The 24816-nt window shown below is 46.4% G+C and overlaps 1 protein-coding gene and 1 non-coding gene across 2 annotated transcripts in view; one reads left to right on the top strand and one right to left on the bottom strand.

Annotated features, from left to right (window-relative positions):
* The first annotated feature begins 6654 nt into the window (after positions 1 to 6654).
* Positions 6655 to 24816, top strand: part of DPYSL5 (dihydropyrimidinase like 5) — a 47115-nt gene continuing 28953 nt past the window's right edge. Inside the window, exon 1 of the mRNA XM_027113617.1 lies at positions 6655 to 6915. Within this exon, the coding sequence (XP_026969418.1) occupies positions 6655 to 6915 (261 nt within the window). The remainder of the gene's footprint in view (positions 6916 to 24816) is intronic.
* On the bottom strand, positions 17762 to 17864 carry LOC113624221 (U6 spliceosomal RNA). The gene has a single exon (XR_003434266.1). It is a non-coding gene; the product is annotated as a U6 spliceosomal RNA (small nuclear RNA).

Here is a 24816-nt window from a genome sequence, read left to right as displayed (position 1 = left end):
GTCATCTTCTCTCTGTGTCTTCATATGGCAGAGAGGGAGGGAGAGAGAGAGAGAGAGAGGGAGAGAGGTCCTGTGTCTCTTCTTATAAGGGCACTATATGACCCTCATGACCTAAATATCTCCCAAAGATCCCATCTCCAAATATTATCACATTGGGATTAAGGCTTCAACATATGAATTTGGGGGAGGGGGAGCCTAAACATTCAATCCATAGCGTGTAGTAAGCCAGTGGGTGGGATATTGGCTCTATCTATACAGTTATGATGTTTGGGGATAAAATCGGTGACTCGAAGAATCATAAATTAGTAAAACTGATCCTGACCTTCTTGACCATGACCATTGACAAGAATGTTCTTTGAATGTGCTGCCCCAACCAGAGCAGAGGGAAAGTCATAGCCGGTGGCATTTGCACTGCTTAAGCATGTGTTTCAACAACTGTGCTCAAATCCTTTCCCTTTTGGGGGGACTCTCTGAAGAGGTCCAAAGTATCTCCCCACTCACCCACCCCCTCACTCTGTAATGTTCATACATGCATAGTACACTCACAGACAGCAGGCACACTGTGGGGAAACATGTCAGTGGGTCTTTCCTTTCTTTCGTTTAGCAAAGACTAGCAGGGAAAGCTGTAGGAATGAGGTGCTAATGAGGTTGCTGGGGGAGGTGAGAAGCATAATGAATGTCAACCGTCACACAAGTCAACAGCAAGGGGGGACCAGGAGGGATTAGACATCTTGGTGATGTAGACAATCTGGAAATGTAGAAATGTGGGGAGGATACTTGTGTAACAAGACACCCCTCCCATCACCAACCTGCTGGCCTCATCCAGTCACAGTTGTGGTGTCTGGTACCTGGTGAGAGGCACCCAGTGTCCCCTGGACACTTTAGCCACTTAGTAATGCAATTATTTGTGTCTCTCTCACCCACTAGACTGAGTTTCTTGAGAGCAAGTCCTGTGTGCCTTCAGAGTTGTCTCCAGTGCTTGACACTGAGAAGGCGTGAAGTTATAGAATATTTTCATGCACACAAATGTTCATTTTAAAAAGATATTCTCCAAAAGCACCTTGGGCAGGGAGATATGATATTATCCAACCACACCAGTCCAGGCCTGGAGTGGTAACCCCAAAAGACTGAAGTCCTGCAGGTAGTTATGATGACAACAACCTCCAGTCTGAAGGTGATAGTCTACCAGAGGGTTGGAGGGAGCTGACAGTATTGTGCCTAATCAGACCTAGCAGCCAGGCCACTATTTACACTGAAGCCATTATTTACAGAGTTGGTTTCCAGTGAGGACTCTCTTCCTGACTAGTAGCTGGCCACCTTCTCACTGTGTCCTCACATGGCCTTTCTTCTGCGCATAAGCATGGTGCACAGGGGTAAGAGGGGGTAGGGGAGAGAGGGAAAGCTCTCTGTTGTCTCATCTTATGAGCACACTAATCCTATCTGATCAGGGCCCCACCCTTATGACCTCATTTAACCTTAAAAACTTCCTTAGAGGCCCCATCTTCAAATATAGCCACTCTAGAGGTTAGAACTTCAACATATGAATTTTGGGAGGACACAAACATTCAGTTCATAACTGCTCTGAAAACGACTATCTGGGTTTCAATTCCTACTCTGTTACAAACTAACTGTGTGACCTTGAGGAAGTTCCTTTAACTTTTCTGAGCATCAGCTTCCTCATGGTAAAACTGGGGACAATAATGGTACCTATCTCAGGGTACTGTAAAGATCAAATAAGATGATGTATCTGATGGGCTTAGGGAGGGGCCCATTATACAGAAGGTGTTTAGTAATTGTTAAGATCATTAACAGCACCCTCCAAGTTCTGAGAATGAGTTCCCTCTAAGGTAGTCCTGGGAGTCCAGTCCAGCCTGGATTTCCAGGACTAGGTCAGGCTGTGTGAATGGGATCTCCAGACCAGAGAGGTTCCAGGACTCCCCAGTATTGTTGAGGGAGCCCAGCCTTTTCAGAGCCTGGTTAGCCTTCAGGGATTTCCAACAAGGAAGTGGAAAACAACTGGGTGAGTCATGGTGGCAGCCCAAGGGTTCTAGAGAAGGATTCAGTGTTATGGCTGGTGGTAGCAGGTTCTTTTTTCATCTCCTTGCATGGAGAGTGGCAGAGGGAGGGACTGAGCTCACTGGACCTGAATGAAGGGTCACATTGGATTCCTTCTGCCTTCTTTGTAGCTTAAAAAGAACAACAACAACAACAACAACAAAAACCTTTTTTTATGCGGTACGTGGGCCTCTCGCTGTTGTGGCCTCTCCCGTTGCGGAGCACAGGCTCCGGACGTGCAGGCTCAGCGGCCATGGCTCACGGGCCCAGCCGCTCCGCGGCATGTGGGATCTTCCCGGACCGGGGCACGAACCCACGTCCCCTGCATCAGCAGGCGGACTCTCAACCACTGCGCCACCAGGGAAGCCCCAAAAAAACCTTCTTGACACAACTTTCCAGATTCTAAAAGGTAATACAAGTTTATTGTATAAAATTTGAAAAATATAGAAAACTATCAAGAACATAAAAATCACCTGAAACTCTTCTACCCAGAGTTAACTTTGGTAACCTTTCCTTTAAGTCACAGACCTGGGTATGAAGCCCATCCTTCCATGCTGGAGTGGTGTGACCTTTAATGGGATACCTGTTCTTTTCTTTTTTTTTTAAGGTAGACTTTTTTTTTTTTTTAGTATTTATTTATTTGGTTGCTCCGGGTCTTAGTTGCAGCAGGCTGGCTCCTTAGTTGAGGCTCGCCAGCTCCTTAGTTGCAGCACTTGGGCTCCTTAGTTGTGGCATGCAAACTCTTAATTGCCGCATGCATGTGGGATCTAGTTCCCTGACTAGGGATCAAACCCGGGCCCCCTGAATTGGGAGCTCAGAGTCTTACCCACTGAGCCACCAGGGAAGTCCCTACCTGTTATTTTCAAAACCTCTACTTCCTCATCTTAAAATGAGGCTAATACTTCCTGCCTTGTTCCTACTTCTCGGGGCTGCCATGTGAATTAAATTCCAGGCACAGGGTGTTAGCTTACTAAAAGCTGTTTTCTTATTTCTACTGAAGAAAACACCCTTGGCTTATGATTCCAGCATCAAAGCTTAGATAAGAATCCCCCATAAATCATTATCATATCACCCTTTCAGGGTCTCTGCCCTCCAGGTGTGTGCTATGAGCATGTGTTCTGGATTAATAAGCAAATCAATATCCTCATTTACCACACTGACATAATGACTATGCAGCAATTTCCCAGCATAAATATTCCTATTTCTCCTTTTACTTAAAGCTGCTTTAAAAGGTGAGGATTATATATTTGCACAGAGGATTGTGTGTGTCTTACCATCATTTCCCTTTGAGAACTTGCATCTCTCCTTTTGTGGTCACACCTGGCCTTGGCTTTGTAATGAGAGAGAGAGAGAGAGAGACTGCATCTCTGAGGCTTTCTGGACTTCCTTTGGCCAGAATGGTTTTGTCCATCACTTAAGAACCAAACTCATTTCCTGATTATTGTGTATTAAATTAAAATTCCAGTTTTCAGATTTTAGGACAAAAGTTCCCCTGAAATATGTCAGCTTCATTCCAGCTTCAGACAATGGGCTCATTGCTGTGACTGTACCTGTCCCCCCATCCTTCTGGCCTACCCAACTCCTCCCCACTGCCTCTGCCCAGGGCCTTCCACCCTAGGGGAGGGACCCCTCCTCCCCAAAGGTCAGAATGATACCTGGCAGGGACCAGATGTTCATGGAGGACAATGTTGCTGTGTAAGGGAACAGCGTTCACTCCCAGCCACCTGTCTTGTTTCCCAACACTGCCCCCAGCAGACCACCCTCTCCTGACAGCAGGAGGACTTGGCAGTTGAGGCTGAAAAAGTACTGTAAACTCTCTTGGTGTGGAGATTCCATGCACTCCAATCTGGTCAACTTGACAAAAAAAACAAAAAGCAAAAAAGCAACTGCCTAACCAAGTGTGTCCAGGAGAGCAGGCTAAGCTCTCCAGATAGTTGACTTATTTCCTTACAAGAGCTATTCCTTCAATGGATTGTGAGACCTTTTCATCCTGGGACAAAGGCTTCCTGTACTTTGCCTAGTGGCAGGCAAAATGAAATGACGAGGATGAGAGATAGTATGTCGCTTCCTTTGCTCTGTTCACAGTGATGTGCTGTATTGGAAAAGGGATGAAAGTTGAGCATTATCCTGGACATAGAGTTGCCAAATGTCCTGGGCAACAAATATGGAATTGGCCTACCGCTTGTTGCTTTAAACCATTTGATTGTCAGGGTGCAACAAGTAGATGCAGCCAAAACTGTTCATTTGTGAAGAGTTTTGAGTTTCCTATACTGGATGCTGGGGATGAGGACCAGGCAGAAACGATGTTTGCTGCTACGCCTTTGACTTTGAGGACTTAGTCCAGAGGTGGAGATAGACTCCAGTGCCTCATGAAGGTACAGAGGGAGTTGGGGAAGGCTTCTCAGAAGAGGGAACAATTGATTGGATCCTGAAGAATAAGTTTACCATGTAGAAAGGTGGGCTTTATTAAGCCCACAGAGATACTGCAGTGGTGTAGTCTCCCTCCCCCGGTCAGATTGTGTCCTATATTTTCTAAGCCTAAGTAAAAATCATTTCTGTTCAGATACTGAATGGTCAAGATAGTCGCCGAATCAACCTGCATTAAACGTATATATCAATTAGGGGAGAATTGACATCTTTACTATGCTGGGTCTTCCAATCCATGAACATTGTATGTCTCTCCACTTATTTATTTCTTTGGTTTCTTTCATCAGCATTTTGTAGTTTTCAGCATACAAATCCTGTATGTTTTCTTAGATTTCTACCTAAGTATTTCAATTTTTTTGTGTGTCCATTTGTTCATCGCTAGTATATAGAAAAACAATAGCTTTTTGTTGATCTTGTACCTTGTGACCTTACTGAACTGACATTTGTTCTAAGAGATTTTTTGTAGATTCTTTGAGATTTTCTGCATAGCCCCCATCACGTCACCTGCAAATAAGAATGGTTTTATTTTTCCCTTTTCAGTCTATATGCCTTTTATTTCATTAGTGCTAGCTAAAACTCCCTTTGTTGAATAACAGTGGTGAGAGTAGACATCCTTGCCTTATTCTCAGTTTAGGGGGAAAGTATTCAGTCTTTCATAAATTCTGATATTAGCTGTAGGTTTTTTGGTGATGTTCTTTAATTTTTTTATTTATTTATTTTTGGCTGTGTTGGGTCTTCATTGCTGTGTGTGGGCTTTCTCTAGTTGCACTGAGCAAGGGTTACTCTTCGTTACAGTGCACAGGCTTTGCATTTCAGTGGCTTCTCTTGTTGGGGAGCACGGGCTCTAGGTGCACAGGCTTCAGTAGTTGCAGCACGTGGCATGTGGGATCTTCCTGGACCGGAGGTCGAACCCATATCCCCTGCATTGGCAGGCGGATTCTGAAGCACTGCACCACCAGGGAAGTCCCTGGTGATGTTCTTTATCAACTTGAGGAAGTTAACTTCTTTTCCTATTTTCCTGAGAGTTTTTTATCATGAATGGGTGTTGAATTTTGTCCAGTGCTTTTTCTGCATCAATTTATATGACTATGTGATTTTTTTCTTCTTTAGCCTGTTAATATGGTGGATTACATTGATTGATTTTCAAATATTGAGCAAGCTTTGCATCCCTGGAAGTAATTCCATTTGCATAGTGGGATTCTTTCATTCTTTTACATATTGCTGAATTCTGTTTGCTGATATTTCGTTAGAAATTTTTGTACCTACATTCATGAGGGATATTACTTTATAGTTTTTTTGTTGTTGTTGTTGTTGTTTCTGTACTGTCTTTCTCTATCTTTGGTATCAGGGCAGTATTGACTTCATAAACTGACTTGGGAAGGTTTCCTTCTCTATTTTCTGGAAGAGATTGGGGTTACTTCCTCTTTAAGTGTATGGTAGAGTTCTATGGCTTTTGAAAAGTTGATTCTGGGGATGCAGTCTGGACCAAATAAAGCTGAACCTTGCGGGTGGGGCTTGAGCGTATCAGATGAGCTTGTCAATGTGCAGCCAGCTGTGGCGCTGCAGTGAGGTCGTGGACTTCTTGAGACAAACATAGGAGGGTGAACTGAATCAGAATCCATCTGAAGAATGACATGAATTAAGCAGCTGTGAGGCTTGGAGAATCTGGCTCTCTGAGACACATCCCAGGAGCCTCTGACATCTTCAGGACCATACGGTATAGTGGGGACACTGGTCCTACAAGACGTCTGGGTTTGACTTGGCTACTTAGTAGCCATAAATTCATTATTAGCAATTTCAGTTTTCTCATCTGTAAAATGCCACTTCTTGGGTTGTTTTAGCAATAAAATGAGACAAGAGATATGAAAATGCTTTAGAACCACCACAACTTCTTGAGAAGGTGAAAATTGATGTTTCTTTGGGCCCCAGCTTCACCCTGACTGCTGTGTTGTCATGATTCCCAATGAGTCCTGCTGGGAGGTCAGTGGGAGGCTTGTGGCCCCAGCTGGCTATAGGACCAGTGTCCTCGGGCTGTGGAGAAACTTCCTCCCCATCCCTGCTCACGTACTCTGCCCATGGAGTTTGGGCTCTCACAGGAAAGGGTGGGACCTTGGTGACAGTGAAAAGGAATTTGGACCTTGACCAGTGCCCCCTCTCCCCTTTCACAGGAACATGCTTGCCAATTCAGCCAGTGTGCGGATTCTCATCAAGGGAGGCAAGGTTGTGAACGATGACTGCACCCACGAGGCTGATGTCTACATTGAGAATGGCATCATCCAGCAGGTGGGCCGTGAGCTCATGATCCCCGGAGGGGCCAAGGTGATTGATGCCACTGGGAAACTGGTGATCCCTGGAGGCATCGACACCAGCACCCACTTCCACCAGACCTTCATGAACGCCACATGCGTGGACGACTTCTACCACGGGACCAAGGTAAAGCTTCTGTTTGGGGAAAGTGCCTTCCTCGGTGGTTTCCTCTGTTTCTGGGGCTGCTCTGGACTAGATCCACATGAACAGGGTGCTCCTGCTGTATCGCTCAAAGGAGAAGGGTGCTCTTGAAGGGGCCGCTGTGGCAACTAAAATAGGAAATTTCAGGCTAAATGTCATAGCTTTCTATGATTATGGAAAAGGAGGCATTTAAGCCTATTTTGCTGATCGCATCACTTACTGAGGCACCCAGGCCAGGAACTGATTTTATTTTTATATTTTTATGTCATGTAGTACAGACCTAGAGGAAGAGGAGAATAGCTGGAGTTTCTTATTGTGCATGCGTGGGGCAGGAGGTGTGTGTGTGGCGGGGGTAGGTCTGAGGGACTGCTTTATGTATGATAAGCTAAATTAATTTCCCCAAAATTGTGAAAAATAGATATGCCTATTCTAGATGATTTTAATGGTAGAATTATGAAACAGACATAGTTAACTATCTTTTATTATCTTTCCTAGCTCGTTCTTTTTAAAAACAGCTTGAAAGATACTGGTGGTAGGCCCTCTTTTCAGAGTGAATTATCATGGACAATATTTAAGAATTACTGAGCTGGGCCTGAGCTACTTTATGTCCCTAAATGCAAAATACAAAAATTCAGACCTGTGAAACAAATGAATCAGGAGGAAATTATGTTTCGCCAAAAGAGTCACAAGTAGGTTCTTTCACCCTTTCTCTGTGCTCCAGAATCCTGTCATTGCTGTCATCCCTGTGTGCTGTAATTATCTGTAATATGCAGGCCTCTCCCTGGACACCAGACTATGGGCTCCTTAAGGGCAAGACCTGACTGTATTCTTCTGCTTTCCCAGAACCTGGCCTTGACCTGGAATGAGAGTAGCTGGCCAGCAATTGTTTGTTGACTGAATAAGTGATTGATACTTATCCATGCTGTCTCTACATCCAGCTGTGCATCAGATTCATCTTGGAAGACTTTTTGCAAATGCAGAGTTGAATCAGCATCTTGAGGGTCAGAAGTCCCTGGCCCTGGCAGCAGCCCTCTGCACTGTCTGATTTATAAAGGACTTGGCCTCTAATGCCCCCTGGGTGAAAGGAGTCCACCAGTGGCAGCAGTCCTATGTCCTACTTTGGCCCACTGCCTCAAATCCCCATTGGCCCTGTACCTTAAAATCTCACCTCTGTTCTACTTGGGGTTCTCAGGGAGCCCCTCTCCCATGCTCAGTGCACTCCCCCTGGGATCCATCTTCCTGGGGGCTCCAGTGCTCCGGCTATTAGGCAGCAACTGATAAGGCTCCCCAAACCCACCCTGAAGAGCCTGGCTGGGGCTACAGGCAGGCAGAGGCTGGCCCAGCTCAGGCAGATGTCCCTTAAGGTCTCCCTGAGGATATGCCTCCTTCCCAGTCCAGACGCAACAGATCAGACCCCCGGAAGGCTGAGCTGTGAGGAGTCACAGTAGCCATGGCCCAGCCTCTGCTGAGGCAAGGATGCCGCCAGGCCTGCTGAATACTCTGGCATCCCAGGCCACACCTGCCCGCTTGAGCCAAGCCCTGGGAATAGAAGTGATTGGTGGACCTGCCCTACTTTCTCCTCTGAGAATTACTCCAGGGCCCTGCAGATGAGGCTTCACTAATGAATGGGGAGCCCCATCCTCATAAACTCTTGCAGGGTCCTCTTGGGGGGACTCTGGTGGCAGTCGGGGCCTTTCTGAAGAGAGTGAGCACATCCGGCTCACCATCCCCATGCACTTGAGCCCGGCCAGGCCAGGCCTGCTTCATTTGTGGTTATTTTTATTGAAGTACAGCATACATACAGAGAAGCGCACAGGTTCTAAGGTACACAGAATCATCACAACTGAACACACCCTTGTAACCAGCACCCAAACTGAGAAACCAAACATTGCCAGCACCCAGAAGCCCCCCTTGTGCCCCCTCCTAGTCACTACTCCTCACCAACGATAACAGCTATCCTGAGTTCTAATACCATAGTTTTTAAAAAGTAACAGCTTAATGGAGGTATAACTCACACTCCATACAATTTGCCTCTTTAAAGTGCAGAAGCGGGTGGTTTTCAGCATATTCACCATAGGTTTTGACTGTTTGCTTTATGTAAATGAAATCAGGCAGCCTGTACCCTTGCATTGACTTCCTTTGCTCAACATTATTTTTGTGAAATTCAGCCATGTTGTTGCATGTTGTACTTCATTGCTTCATAGTGTTCTACTGTACAAGAGCCCACAGAGTACCTAGACATTCTGCTGTCACCAGGCATTTGGGTGGTTGCTACTTCGGGGCTATGACAAATGCTGTTGCTCTGAATGTTCTCATCCATGTCTTTTAGTAAACGTGTGTGCACGTTTCTAGAGGCATATTCCTGGGAGTGGGATTGCTGGGTCATAGAAGACACACATGTTTAGCTCTGGGAGAGACTCCCACATTGTTTTCCAGTTTGGTTGTAAGTTTATACTCCCAGCAAGAGAGTAAGAGAGGACCCGGTATTTACCACCAACATAACTCTGATTACCACACCAGTCCATGCTGGGGTCCGTTTTGCAGCGTGCACCAAAAATTGTATGCAGTGTGCAGCCTTGCACCAAAAATTGTAGCTTGCCGGTTACTCTCCCCGCTTGGGAGATCTTTAGTCCAGGGTCGGATGCCACACTGTCACTATGCTGCCTACCAGCCTCTGGGAGAGGAGGCTGGCCTTTCTTTGTTTTATTTTCCACATTGTCATCTGCCGGGGCCTCATTAGCCAGGAGTGACGAGTTTTCCCCTGAGAGCCTCCAGCTCTTTACAGCGAATGAAGACCTTTGCACGTGCAACTTTGTGCAAGGTGGTGGGTAACTTTTGATCTTTTCCAGGCTTCTCATCCATGGAAGCAGCTGTCTCTGGAAAAACACAGAAAAACCCCTGTGTGATTAAAGGGTCCCACCTCCCCCAGTTCCTGTAGGATCAGACACCCCCAATCCATGCCAGGCCCAAGTTATAGGCCCATAAACGCCAAGCCACTCTGGCTGCTCACGTCACCTAAACTGACCTTTTGTTATATCCACCCCCTAAGTAAGATCGGACCTTGTCCTTGTGCCGCAGCTCATACTGAGCGTCTATTTCATAACACAGCCCCTGACGCAGTCCTCCCCAGACCCCTCTGGGAGACCCTGCCCAGAGTCCTGCCTCAGACATCCCAGCCTCCCAAGAACTGGCTTCCTGCCCCGTCCCCGTCCCCCCCACTCCTGGATTGCTCCTCCCTGTTGCTGCTCCTACGGCTGGATATTTTGGCTTCCTCTTATCTCTAATTCCTGACAATCTCCTGGGGAGAGAAAATGCTCTCCTGTTGCACTGCTGATGTCAGGGATGTGTGGATTTAATTACTCACACAGCCTGTGGCACTCAGGCCCAGGCTGTGTACCCTGATAGACTGCCGCTGACCTACTTTGCACCTTCTAAGAAAGGTAACGGTTGATCTGCTTTCAGCATCTGGGTTTATAATAGAATAATAACCCCAAGGAAAGCTCACCCTTGTGATTAGCCTATAGAGAAAGAGAGATCAAGTTGCGCCTTTTTGTTCCCGTCTGACAGATCCGAAGGGCCTTGAACTCTGCACCCCCTGAGCTATGGCCTGCCTGTCAATTGGGCAGCAGCAGCCAGGGCTGGGAAAACAAAACCGTTGAAAGCCTGGCTTTTCTGAGAGCATCTGGGTCTCCATTGTACTGGGTCTGAAGGGGTTTCTCTAGCGCTTCTTTAACACACGCTTTGCCCGCCTCTGCTTCTGTTAGAGGCTGGGGCACGCTCTGCCTGGCTCCCCTGCCTCTGCCCCCCTTGCTCACAGCCCAGGCACTCCATCCTCCTCCCCGCCTCCTCCACGCCTCCAACCTGCAGGCCCCTCCCTCCCAGAGGCCCAGAACCTGGTCTCCAGAGATGCCAGGACGCCCTGCTTGTTAAAAATGCCCCCACGGAGGAAGGGGGTTATCTCCTGTGGGAAGGCAGGGGCAGGAGGGGAGGGAGGAGAGCCAGTGACACCAACTGTGTTAATAAAGGTCTAGGATTTCACTTGGGTCACGGGGGTCTTTTATCATTATCCTACTTAGCTTACTCATAAGTTATGCTTATTCTTTGGTGTGAATCTAATATTACATAATAAGAATGTTAATGCAGGCTGTTGAGCTCCACCCCACCAGTGGCTCTCCGTGGCCCGGTGGGAATATCAGAATCAAACTACAGGCACAGCCCCTTCACTAAGATGGTGACAGAGGGGGCAGCAGGGACAATGGGGAAATGCTTCCTAGATGGCTTTTCTGCCTCCCACTCCTCCAGAAATAGACTGAGAACCACTGTCTAGGCCAATGGTTTTCAACCTTTGGAAGCAAATTACAGTAAAACTACTTGGGGAATTATTTTAGAAATACATGTCCAGACCCCTCCTCTCTACTGCCTGTACCCTCCACCCCAGACTAATGAAATCAATGTCTCTAGGTCTGCCTCTTCCCCCATCTGTATTTTTTTTTAATTTTTTTTTTAATTAAAAAAAAAATTTTTTTTTTTGGCTGTGTTGGGTCTTCATTGCTGCACGCAGGCTTTCTCTAGTTGCGGTGAGCAGGGATTACTCTTCGTTGCGGTGCGCGGGCTTCTCATTGCAGCGGCGGAGCTCGGGCTCTAGAGTACAGGCTCAGTAGCGCCTACATGGGCTTAGTTGCTCTGCGGCATGTGGATCTTCCCGGACCAGGGATCGAACCCGTGTCCCCTGCATTGGCAGGCAGATTCTTGTCCACTGCGCCACCAGGGAAGCCCATGTATTTTTTTTTAAAGCATCCTTGATGATCCTAACACTAGCATGCGGATTATTAAGGAACTTTCTCGGCTATTTTGAATGGCACGTTGTCCTGGCTGTTACTCCTGTTGCCTGTCTGACCCTCACCTTATGTGCCAGAATGACATCTGAATCCCCTTTGAAAACTTGGGCTCGTCTTGCCTCACCCTTGCCAGTATTATTTATTAGTTTCTCTCCTTCTATTCACATTATAGGGTCCCATTATTGGGTTCCCAAGCCCCAGCCTGGGGCCTAGAACCCCTGTACTTGCTAAGTGTCCCTGGTGCTGTGCTCTGCCCTCCTGTCTGTACCGCATAGGCATCATCAATGAGCGGCGGATTGGCCATGGTCAAGATGTCATCAAATGGAAATCCAGCTGGGTCTGTGCCTCTTCTTTGAGGACCCAGAGACTCTCTCTTGTCTGTGCCAGGGCCATCTGGTCACTGAGACAGCCTCCCACTAACTCAAAACCATCAGCAGCAGGACGTCTATTCTTGTAGTCAAACCACAAGGGGAGCCAAATCCTAACCCAAAGAGTGTTTGTCTAGAACAGGATCAGCCTAGCAGATGTACAGTGGCACAGGCTAGGTGGCCTGCCACTTCCCGCCCCCAGTGGAGGGTCCTGACCCTACCTCCCTCCTCCCACTGCAGAGGACTAAACCTATCAGAGTCCTGGGATAGGACCCGCTGGGACATAAATAAATTCCCTTTGTTGTCCAGCCTGCCAACCTTCTTACCAAGGAGCCCATGTATCCATTGGGCAGACTGTTTTTGCTATTTTGCCTTTGAAACTGGCTCTTTGGGCTTTAAACCTTTAAATGCTGCTCACTTCCTTTCTTCTTTTTTCTTGACTCTGTTATTCTGTCCATTTCTGTTTAATTCTAGCCAAAATCTCTTTCCAGTCTTTTTGCTCTGCAGTAACCCTTCCTGCTTGTCGGGATCCAGCCTCATACAGTCTTGCTTATTAACTGATGGTCCCAAGTTCACTTCATTCCGGTAAAAAAACTGGAGGGATCTTAGAAATAGAGCCCCACCCTCCCATTGACAGGGAGAGAGAGTGGATGCGTTGCCCCAAGTCCCAGAGGTAGTTGGACCAGACTGTAAGTTTCTCAGTCTGAGGCCCTTTTCACCACACCACTCAGAGGATCCTGAAACCCCAGATTCTGGACAGTCACCCCTTTCAGACAGCCTCTGACCTCTCAGTAGGCTGCATGCAAATAGTTAACTCAACACTGTGTGGCTCTAAGCTTGCCTGGACCAGATAAAGGCATCAAGGAACTGATGCATCAGGCAGACAGCAGAGTAAGCTCTCCGCCTCCCCAAGATGGCGGCTTTATAACGCACCACTGTCCCTAGAGGAATAACACTGATGTCCGTGCCTTAGAGCTGACAGTTTTTACCATTTACAAATGGTTGTTGTGGGGATTAAATGAGTTGATGCACGAAAAACACTTCACACAGTGCCTGGCACAGAGTACGTGCATGATAACCGTTAGTCCCCAGGCTGAGTGCCTGCTTCCACCCTAGGCCTGGCCTTGACTCTGTCTGATCCACCCACTTTGGCTTTGCAATGAGATTGTTCTACTGTCCATCTAGTGCCCGTGCTGCCTATGTCCTCGGCTTTGCCAGCAGGGTCATGTCCTGCTTGAGAACTTGCAGTGGCTCCCTGTTGTCTAGTTTGGAGTCCTAGGTCTTCACCCTGGACAGCTCACCATCTGAACTTGCCCTCTCCATCCAATCCCCACTGCCCATATGTGCCCATCCATCAGGAAGGGGGTTTTCTCAGCCCCCTTCGCTATGAATGTCCCATGCTCCCTCCTGCCATCCCTTCCCACCCATCCACAGAAGGCCTTCACGACCTACCAAGCTCATGTCACATTCTTCCTCCAGCTAATTCAGCCCCAGGATCCACTTTTTTCTCCTCAGCTGAAATAAAATGTCATCCTGGGGCTTTCAAATTGTTTCCTATGTAAAGTTTGTCTCTCAGCTGGATTGAAAACTTTGAGGGGCAGAGACGACAATTTATATTTAACTCGTGACTCACCACAGACTCGCAAAGATTAAAACATGTAGTACAATAGATGCTCAAGAAATAGATGAATGTCTACATAGGGTGGCAGTCGTGAGCATAGGCTGGGGTGGACGGCCAAAGTTTGAATTTCAGCTCCACATTTACTGGTTGTGTGATTTGGACGAGTTAATCTCTCTCTGTGTTTCAGCTTCCTTCTCTGGAAAATGGAGATTATGATAATACTTTGTGTGTGTTGAGATACTACTGGTAAAGAACTTAAAATAGTACTTCGTAGTTCCCCAGCAGTCTAGTGGTTAGGACTCGGTGCTTTCACTGCCGTGGCCAGGGTTCAGTCCCTGGTTGGGCAACTGAGATCCTACAAGCCACGTGGCCAAAAATAAAAAATGAATAAAAATTTTAAAATAAAAAATATATTTAAAAAATAGTACTTGGAGCTTACTAAGCACTATATGAGTGTTTGTTAAATAAATAGATCATGGGGCTTCCCTGGTGGCGCAGTGGTTGAGGGTCCGCCTGCCAATGCAGGGGACGCGGGTTTGTGCCCTGGTCCGGGAGGATACCACATGCCGCGGAGCGGCTGGGCCCGTGAGCCATGGACGCTGAGCCTGCATGTCCGGAGCCTGTACTCTGCAATGGGAGAGGCCACAACAGTGAGAGGCCCACGTACCGCAAAATAAATAAATAAATAAATAAATAAATAAATAAATAAAAATAAATAAAGAGATCGTGATGACTGAGGACCAACCCCTGAAAAACCCATTTGTGAAGTTTCCTCACAGGCATACGTATTAAAGTGTTAGACATCAAATAGGAATTACAAAATTGGTTTCTGTCTCTACTGTCAGGGTTGACTGTGTGTGTTATAGGTTTCAAATGGAGCCTAAATAGTACTGGTGATGACTTCTAGATAATTTTCTTTCTCTTCTCTCTTAAAAACAGAAATATCCAGTCATAAACTCAGCACGTAGCAGGAGCTATTTAAAGATGTCCTGCTTCAAATCAGGTATCTCGTATAACAAAACCTTGCTGGCAACTTTCACTGTACATCTATGTTAATTGGCAGGCCAACATGTAGGCCAGGTTGACTCTTCTTAGAACAAATGTAAGAGAGATCTATCATTTCTTACAAATTTTTACATCTAGCATTGGAAAAAAATCTCCTATGGTCACCAAGCAGCTCCTCATTTCCTAGAATAAGAGTGTTTGCAAAGAATTGATCTATACAGAGAGATTACTGCTTTTTAAAACCTTTGGTTCAAGAATAGAGATAAATGTACCCTTTGTGATTAAACCCAAGCATCTTGGAAACCTTTCATATCTCATACTAGCTCTGCTTTTATACTCTCATCCAGCATCTCTGGGATTTAAAAAAAAGATAGAAGAAAACTACATCATGTATTGTATGTATACTTCAGTGAGACATGTAGTATATGAATGATGTATTTTTCTTCCTCCTATTTCTTTTTGTAAAGACGGAATACTTTTTAATATTTCAAGAAATATTTGAATATGGCCTTCTGGAAGGCTTCAAAAATCTCAGTTGAAAATATCTCTTCTCCTCACTGAGGTTGCCTCCTATCTGAAGTGGCCATATTTCTGTGTTGAATGTCAGGTACACATCTTAGAATGGTTCACTGGCAGGTAGAAATGTGTGTAGACGCTGTATCTTCTCCCTTACGTGGTTTCCGCCTCATTGTTCCCTCAGGTTATCCCTGTAGCCAACCATGTTTTTCTCTCCTTCTGATCCTTTTTTATTTCTTGTTAATTAAAAATTAGGTGCTGTGAGGATCCCTAAGCAGTGACTATGTGAGGATAAAGCTGTAGGCCAGCTATAGTTAAGAACTTTCTCATTCACCAGTGTGGTTCTTTGTTTGTTTGTTTGTTTTGGCTGTGTTGGATCTTCGTTGCTGCGCACAGGCTTTCTCTAGTTGTGACGAGTCAGGGCTACTCTTCGTTGTGGTGTGCGGGCTTCTCATTGCGGTGGCTTCTCTTGTTGCGGAGCACGGGCTCTAGGTGCGCGGGCTTCAGTAGTTGTGGCTCGCGGGCTCTAGAGTGCAGGCTCAGTAGTTGTGGCGCACGGGCTTAGTTGCTCCGCGGCATGTGGGATCTTCCTGGACCAGTGACCAAACCCATGTCTCCCGCATTGGCAGGTGGATTCTTAACCACTGCACCACCAGGGAAGTCCCTCATTCACAAATGTTTGTCTCTCACACTACACACACACTCACACACTTAGACACTTTCACATACTCACTCTCACAGTCGCACACTTACACACGCACTCTCACATACACACATGTGCACTCACTCGTGCACACAGTTTTAGAGCTGGAAGTGCCACTGGAGATTAATGAATTCAACCCCTCATCTATAAGTAACTTTCCTCTTTAGATTTAAACTCTCTACAGTGTTCTCAATATTTAAAAATAAAATTAAGCTTGATGAATGTTGGTGAACTCTGTTCTTGGGAAGAGTATGTACAGAATGAAGAAGGTCATGATTGGGTAGCCCAGGAAGCCACTTTTTTTTTTTTTTAATCTATGTGTTATGCTTTTTTTTTAAACAACTTGATTAAGGTATAATTGACATACAATGAGCCACACATTTTTAAAGTGTATGGTTTGATACACTTTGACATGTGTAGATACTGCGAAGCCATCACCATTAATACAATAAACATATCCATCACCGCCACCCCCCCCAGCCAAAGTTTCTTGGTGTCCCTTGCAATCCTTCCCTGCGCTGGCAACCACTGATCTGTTTTCTGTCACTATAGATTAATTTGCATTTTCTCACATTTTGATATCATGGAAAATACAGTATGTATTTCTTTTTTGGTCTGGTTTCTGACTTAGCATTATTAAGTTTTTGGCAACTACAGATAAAGCGACTATGAATATCTGTGTACAAGTGTTTGTGTGGACACATGCTTACATTCCCCTGTGTAATTACCTAGAAGTGGGACGCCTAGAATATATGGTAGGTGTACATTTAGCTTTTTAAGAAATTGCCAAAGTGGTTTCCAAAGTGGTTGTAACATTTTCTGTTGCTTCCAGGCTCCACATTTTTGCCATCACTTGTTATGGTCAGTCTTTTTAATTTTAGCCATCTAACAGATGTATCAGTGGTAGCTCACTATGGTTTTTTTTTTGCGGTACGCGGGCCTCTTACTGTTGTGGCCTCTCCCATTGCGGAGCACAGGCTCCGGAAGCGCAGGCTCAGCGGCCATGGCTCACGGGCCCAGCTGCTCTGCGGCATGTGGGATCTTCCCGGACCGGGGCACGAACCCATGTCCCCTGCCTCAGCAGGCGGACTCTCAACCACTGCGCCACCAGGGAAGCCCGCTCACTATGGTTTTAATTTGCACTTCCCTAGTGTTGAATGTCTCTACATGTGCTTATTTGCCCTCTGTATATCTTTGGTGAAGAGTTCACATCTTTTCCCTATGTTTTGAGTCATTGGTCTTTTTTTTTTTTTTTTTATGAAATGTAAAGAATAGGTAAATCTTTATTTTTTCCTTTCTAGTTTTATGGAAATATAGTTGATATACAGCACTGTATAAGTTTAAGATGTACAGCATAATGATTTGACTTATATACTTCATGAACAGATTACCACAATAAGTTTAGTGACCATCCATCATCCCATATAAATACAAAATAAAAGAAAAAAGAGGGACTTCCCTGGTGGTCCAGTGGGTAAGACTCCACGTTCCCAATGCAGGGGGCCCAGGTTCGATCCCTGATCAGGGAACTAGATCCCACATGCATGCCACAACTAAGAAGCCCGCATGCTGCAGTGAAGGTCCTGTGTGCCATAACTAAGACCCGGTGCAGCCAAAATAAATAAATAAATTTTTTTAAGAAAAGGAAAAAAATTTTTCCTTGTGATGAGAACTCTTAGGATTTACTCTCTTAATGACTTTCACCTATAACATCCAGCAGTGTTAATTATATTTATCATGTCATACATTACATCCCTAGTACTTATTTACCTTACAACTGAAAAATATGGAATGCTTCAGGAATCTGTGTGTCATCCTTGTGCAGGGACCATGCTAATCTTCTCCGTATTGTTCCAAATTTAGTGTTGCCGAAGTGAGCACTGTTTGTCTTCTTTTTATCGGGTTGTCAGAGTTGTTTATATGTTCTAGCTACAAGTCGTTTGTTGGGTACATGTTTTGCAAACATTTTCTCCCTGGCTATGACTTACCTCTTCATTTTCTTAACAATGTCATTGGAAGAGCAAAAGTTTTTCATTTTGAACTTCAATTTATTAATTCTTTTTCTTTCATAGTTTGTTTTTCGTGCTGTAACTGAGAAATTTTTGTGAAATCCAAGGTCACTAAGATTTTCTCCTATGTTTTCTTTTAGAAGTGTTATAATCTTAGCTCTTACATTTAGGTCAATGATTCATTTTAAGTTAGTTTTTTTTTTTTTTTTTTTGTGGTATGCGGGCCTCTCACTGCTGTGGCCTCTCCCGTTGCGGAGCACAGGCTCCGGACGCGCAGGCTCAGCGGCCATGGCTCACGGGCGCAGCCGCTCCGTGTTATGTGGGATCTTCCCGGACCGGGGCACGAACCCACGTCCCCTGCATCGGCAGGCGGACTCCCAACCACTGCGCCACCAGGGAAGCCCTTAAGTTAGTTTTTATATATGGTATCCAGTAAGGGTTGAGGTTCAGTGTTTTTACATATGGCTATCCAATTGTTCTAGCACCGTTTGTTGAAAAGATCATCCCTTGTCAAAACTCAGTTGACCGTATATGTGTGGGTCTATTTTTGCACTCTCTTTTCTGTTCTTTTGACCTATGTATCTATCTTTACACCTATACCACAATGTCTTGATTATGATAGCTTTAGAGTAAGTCCTGAAAGCCGGTGGTGTAAGTCTTCCAACTTTGTCCTTCTTTTTCAAGGTTGTTTTGGCCATTCTATATCCTTGGAAGCAAACTTTTTTAGTGCAGGCTGTAAACCAAAAACTTAAGAGAACAGTAAACTCAGTGTATTAACCAAGCACTTGATAAACATTCTCAGCCCTTAGCAGTGTCCCTTTCTGTTAGCCTGAAAAGTTAAGAATTTTCTTTAGAATTTTCTAAAGTTATTTGGAGAGAAAAAAATCTGTGATGTGTGTGTGTTAAAAAGAACTTAACTGAGTGCTGGGGGTTCAGATGAGGTCCATGAGGATGTTCCATGATACTTGGCTACATATTGATCTCGATATAATATATTTTCTTCACATGACCCATATCTTTATGTATAATAAGTTGTGATGATGTCATAGGGAAGAGTTCATTCTGCTTCCTCTTGCTCCCTCTTTGTCTTACAATTAGAGTCAATGGAGAACAGAAGTGGGCCGGGGAGTTCTGAGCGGACTAGGTTAGGATAAAACTTACATGAACTGAAATTCTAACCACTGAGCTGTTGCCACCCTCTCCCCTTCCCTCTGTCAGGTTTCCATCCTGTTTGGTACCCTTTGTTACCACCAGGCCTGGGCTGTAGCTCTTTCCTGGTTTGGTGCCCTGACTCTCACTTTGCCAGGCTTAAGATAACTAGGACTTATATTCGGGAGAGCACGCTTGTTCTGAATCTCTAAGCCCCAGACATAGTGGCCCATCAAAGAGTCTACTTTTCCTGCTGTGCGGAAAATACAGTGTTCAGCCTGGAGCGTGTGGAGCCTCTCACGGGCTCTGGGTTCCCAGACCCCCAGGTGGCATCTGGCAGTGCATGGCTCTGCGTAGGACCTGCAGCTACGTTTCCAGCCGCTGTCCCCTCCAGGAGGGCTGCACTGCCCTGTCAGGCCCAGCATTTCTGTATCCCTTATACACGTATCGTGATCTTTAAAGCCCCCCTCAGGCAGGCCTTATTTTCCTTCCTTTGCAGGTGGAGAAGCTGAGTCTCAGGGAGTGAAATGCCTTTCCAAGCTAGCAAGTACAGGCATAGGCCTCCCTGCCTCCCAGAGCAGACGCCAGCGCGCATTCCCCAGCATGAGCACCTAGCGCGGCCTCAGGACAGCCTTCCTCATTCCCCAGCATCAGCACCTAGCGCAGCCTCAGGACAGCCTCCCTCATTCCCCAGCATCAGCACCTAGCACGGCCTCAGGACAGCCTTCCTCGGCAGCTTGATAGCACTATTATCACTGAGCTTTGGGACCAAAATGAAGACTCGCCAACACTGGAGTAGATGAGGGAAGGAGAGCAGATGGGGTTACATGTGGTGTATTTCTGGATTGTTGGTAAACCCCTCTGGTCTGGCCTCTTTGGGCAGCCTGGACTTTTAATAAAGGTGGTCATGACCTGCTTACCTGTAAACTTTCCCGCTTTGGGATTAGAAGGGGCTTTGCTAAGGAGGAAGATGACAAAGGGCGTCTCCGGGCTCTATTTTAGAACGGTTTCCCCTGGCCCCCTGTCTTCTCAGAAGCTAGCAGCCACGTTCCCTCCGCCACATAACTCCCTCTGAGGATCATCTCCGGTCTCCATGGTAACTACATGTCGGGAGACAGGCTGCTCTGTTCTGTGGCTTTGTATTAAACACAATGATTTAAATTGGATGCTCGGCAGTGGAGATAATCATTCTGGATTAGAGAGACGCCTGGAGACCCTCATTTCATAATTTTAGAGTTGGCACAATGCTCAGGTTTAGCCCTGTAATTCAAGCCCAAGCCACACCCACCCCTCTGTTTCTAAACTGCAGTTAGGTCCAATTTCACTTGGGATTTTCTCTATCCTTTGACAGAGGAATCTTGGAGCCAGGGAGCCCCGCAGTCAGACCAGGGCTACCTTGAGCTCTAGAAGGGGCGGCATAATGTAAAGGAAACCTAGGGTGCTAGCGGCAGATAGACCCTCATTCAGTCTGGCTGCATGATTTCCTCTGTGCCCCATTTTTCTTATCTGTAAGACGAGAAGAGTAACCTCTACCCTACAGAGTCATATATTTTTAAATTTTCTATTGTGATAAAATATATATAACATAAAATTTATCATTTCAATCATTTTTCAGTGTACAGTTCAGTGACATTAAGTACGTTCACAGCGTTGTCACCACAATAATCCATTTCCAGAACTTGTTCATCTTCCCCAGCTGAAATTCTGTACTCCGTAAATACTAACTTTCCCATCCCCCACTCCTCCCAGCCCCTGGCAGCCACCATTACACTTTCCATCTCTATGAAGTTGACTATTCTAGATACCTCGTAGAAGTGGAATCATACATTTTTTTGTCCATCTATGACTGGCTTATTTCACTGAGCATAACGTCCTCAAGTTTCAACCATGTTGGAGCCTGTGTCATAATTTCTTTCCTTTTTTAAGGTTGGATAACATCCATTCTATGTATGTACCACATTATGTTTATTCATTCATCTGTCGATAGACACTTGGTTGCTTCCACATTTTGGCTATTATGAGTAACGCTGCTGTGCACACGGGTATACAGATATCTGTTTGAGTCCTTGCTTTAAATTACAGAGTCATTCTGAGGATCAAATAAGATAATAAATACGAATAATATTAGGAACATTGCACAAAGCAGGCTGTCAGTAAATGTTCATTTCTCTCCTGAACATGAGTTCAGCCTAGGTGGTAACTGCCACAGTGGTCCGATGGCTTCCACGGGAGTGGTGTCACTTTTTGCTAGCTTCTGTGTCCCCGGGACATGCTGCTAGTCTATTGGGTCTGGGAATTAACACAATTCATTCCCAGGTTTAAAGGAAATGTCTTAACCACAGAAATGTGCATCGTCTCATGATAAGAGCCATGCATGCTTTTCCATTTCTCCCACCATTTGGGATTCATGTATTCCTAGTTCTAAAATGAGAAAATGTTAGGGCTGACTTATATACTTCCTTATCTGTTGTCTATTTTAAGTACACCAGGTGGGAGACCCTGAATCTGCAGTTGGGATTGCCCCAGGCTATGAAGCTCTGTGCTTAGTTGCTATTTGTTGGTATCAAATCTATTCTCAGGGTTACGGAAGAGTATGAGATTTGGAATAAAAATACCTGGATCCCAGTCTTGGCTTATGTCTCAAAAACTGAGATGGTGAAAACATCTGTCCAACACAGTGCTCGTGAAGGTTAGGTGAGGGCAGCCCTTGGCTGTGCAGGTGACCCTCTCCTGGAGCACTTCGTGGGGACCAGGTCTCTGTGTTGGTCTGCATCCCTTCAGGAGATTTTCTCTGGGTCTAGTTTCATCCCAGAGTTTCTATAGTGGGGGTTACTCCCCTGCTGCCCTGGGCCCCTCCAAGGTTGAGAATCCAGAGCGAGGAGCCATCTTTCCCTTTGCAGTTAGCTTTCCTGCCACAAGACCACGCACAAGCAGCCCTGGAGACAGCCAGCACCTCTTTGTCTTCAGGAATTTGCCACAGAAGGGAAGGGGCAGCGAGAGCTCTTGCACAGCCTGGTCTGACCTGCGCCTGACCCAGCTGCTCCCCACAGCATAGCAGTCAGGCCTGTTCTTTATTGATGGGGCTGAAGGGAGGAAGGCAGATGGGGATTTCACACTGAATCCCTACCTTTCTCTCTCCCAGCAGCGCTTGCAGCTGGCTGTGTCCTGTGTGCCCAGGGTCTGCCTGTTGAGCAGGGGCCAGGCAGGCTTATATCAGGGCTTCCCAAGCAGATGTGTTCACTCTCCCTGAGACCAGAAGGCTACCCTGGTACGCTCGCATCTGGGAAGGGGAGCTTGGGTTTCCCTCGAAGACATCTTAACTTCTAGGGCAGCTCTTCTTGAAGCCAGTGAGCCAGGGAGATTGTTGCGCTGGTGACAGGGTTTTCTTGGCTTCCATAACCCCATGCCAGCCGGCTCTCCCTCCTGCCTCTTGACTCTCCTTCCCAGGCTCCTTCCGTGGTCTTGTCTGTCTTACTCCTCTCCTCTGTGGTTGCTTCTCAGGATCCTATGCCAGATTGCCTTCTCCCCCTCCCTACCTTCTCTCCCCAGGTGATCTGTCACTGATGACTCCCAGGCTTACAGCTACAGCCTAGACACCTCCGTGCACCTGCCCCAAACCCAACGCATCCACCACAACCCCACTCCTCTCCCAGGGACCCCTCCTTCCAGGAACGGCGCCCCCATCCTCCCAAGCCAGAGCTTACTGGCTCGAGACCACAGGACTCCTCAGCGATAAAGCCAGACCTCGGACCCAGGTGTGCCAGGCTCCAGAGTTCAGGCCTTTCCCACCAGAGCACCCTGCCTTCACATACCATCGGAGAATCAAACTGTATTTCTAACAAACATAAAAGTTCAGATGTCACTCTAAGCCCCAGACAAGCTCTGCTCTGGGACCCCGCCCCATTTTTGGCTGTGCTGGACCTCCACCTGGATGACTTTGTCCGTCCGTCCCTGGACTCCCCACTCCCTCAGCAATCCCAGCCTGCTTTCTCCGTCCCAGCTCCTGGCTTCATGGAACTGACCCCTTATAATACGGCAAGTTTACTTCAGCCCTCCCTCGTGGATTCTGTAGTGCATTTCCCATACGGTTTTCTTAAACCTCGGCTTGGCTCAGACTGACACTCCTAATTTTCCCAAAATCTTTCCTCTGTTTTGCTAAGAAGTCTGGGACCCTCAGCTCTCCTCCATGTCACCTCAGCTCATCTCCTCCTCTATCCATCCCCCTCCTAAATGGATGGGAAGAGACGTCCTTCCCAGACTAATAGATATGAATATCAACCCTCAGTTTCCTCATCTGAATAATGGGGAGAATAATACATATTTCTTTCTTTTTTTTTTTTTTTAAGCAGAGGTCTTCTTAGAAGCCCATATGATTTAAATTTATTTAGTTATTTATTTATTTATGGCTGTGTTGGGTCTTCGTTTCTGTGCGAGGGCTTTCCCTAGTTGTGGCAAGCAGGGGCCGCTCTTCATCACGGTGCACGGGCCTCTCACTATCGTGGCCTCTCTTATTGCGGAGCACAGGCTCCAGACGTGCAGGCTCAGTAATCGTGGCTCACGGACCCAACTGATCCGCGGCATGTGGGATCCTCCCAGACCAGGGCTCGAACCCACGTCCCCCGCATTGGCAGGCAGACTCTCAACCACTGCGCCACCAGGGAAGCCCAATAATACGTATTTCACAGGACTGTTGTGAGAATTAAATAGCCACAGAGTATGTGCTCAATGGATGTTGGTTATAATTAACAATTTTCATCTGCTCCATGGTCCCTCCGTCAGCTCTGAATTAAGATTTCCAAAGACTCTCTTCCCTCCTAAATTTGGTTGTTCCTCTCCTGATACTATTTTTTCAGCCACGCAGGCATAAAACCTCCCCTGTTATTTACATCCTCTCCTCTTCTGTCATCAAACCTGGCTGCCATTTCTTCCCCGAAACAGGTTTCCCATATGTCATTCATCCCAGTCCGCAGGTTGAGGTCCGTCATCTCAGCACTGTAGTCGACTTTGCACTGAGCAGTCAGGGCCATGTTCTGGAGTCTGATTTTCATACCCAGAAGCCTGCTGTGACTACAGACATGTCCAAGGATGGGGGTGACCAGAGTCCTCTCTGTAAATGTGCTCCTAAACCCTACACTCCCAAAGCCCCCTCATCACCACCACCTCCACACACACAAGTTGCTAAACTTTGCTGATTGATGGAATCCAAATTCATCAAGGTCCACACAGTTTGCCTCAGTCAAGACCAAACAGATCTATTCTCTGTCCTCTGGCTGTGTCCCCGGCTCCGCCCACATCACTTCCTACCCCAGAGCGTCTCATCCTGCCCCCTTCCAGCTCTCAGCCTGCCCATCCTACTGTGTCCTTCCCCTCCTCTGGTCTGTTGACCTTGATGTTGCCATCACCATGGAGGAATGTTATCTTGCGCTGCTTTGTACTCTCATTATTTTGAAGTCATTTCTACGTTTTTCCCGTCCTGTTTGCTAACTGGTCTCTAAGCGCCTTAAGGTACTTCTATCTCTCACTTCTTCCGGAGCATCTGATACATATAACACGGTGTGCACACTCATGCTACCTACCAGTTAGGCTTATTGTTTATTAACTAAAATAGCTATAACGGTAGTATAAATCACTAGTGTTTTTTGGGCTCCTACTATGTGCAGGTGCTGTCCCAGGTGCT

Source organism: Aethalodelphis obliquidens, unplaced genomic scaffold, assembly GCF_003676395.1.
Source record: "Aethalodelphis obliquidens isolate GAN/ISIS:26980383/991018 unplaced genomic scaffold, ASM367639v1 scaffold12, whole genome shotgun sequence".
Classification (NCBI taxonomy): domain Eukaryota; kingdom Metazoa; phylum Chordata; class Mammalia; order Artiodactyla; family Delphinidae; genus Aethalodelphis; species Aethalodelphis obliquidens.
Note: the sequence above shows the minus strand (reverse complement) of the source record. Positions and strands in the feature narration are given on the sequence as shown.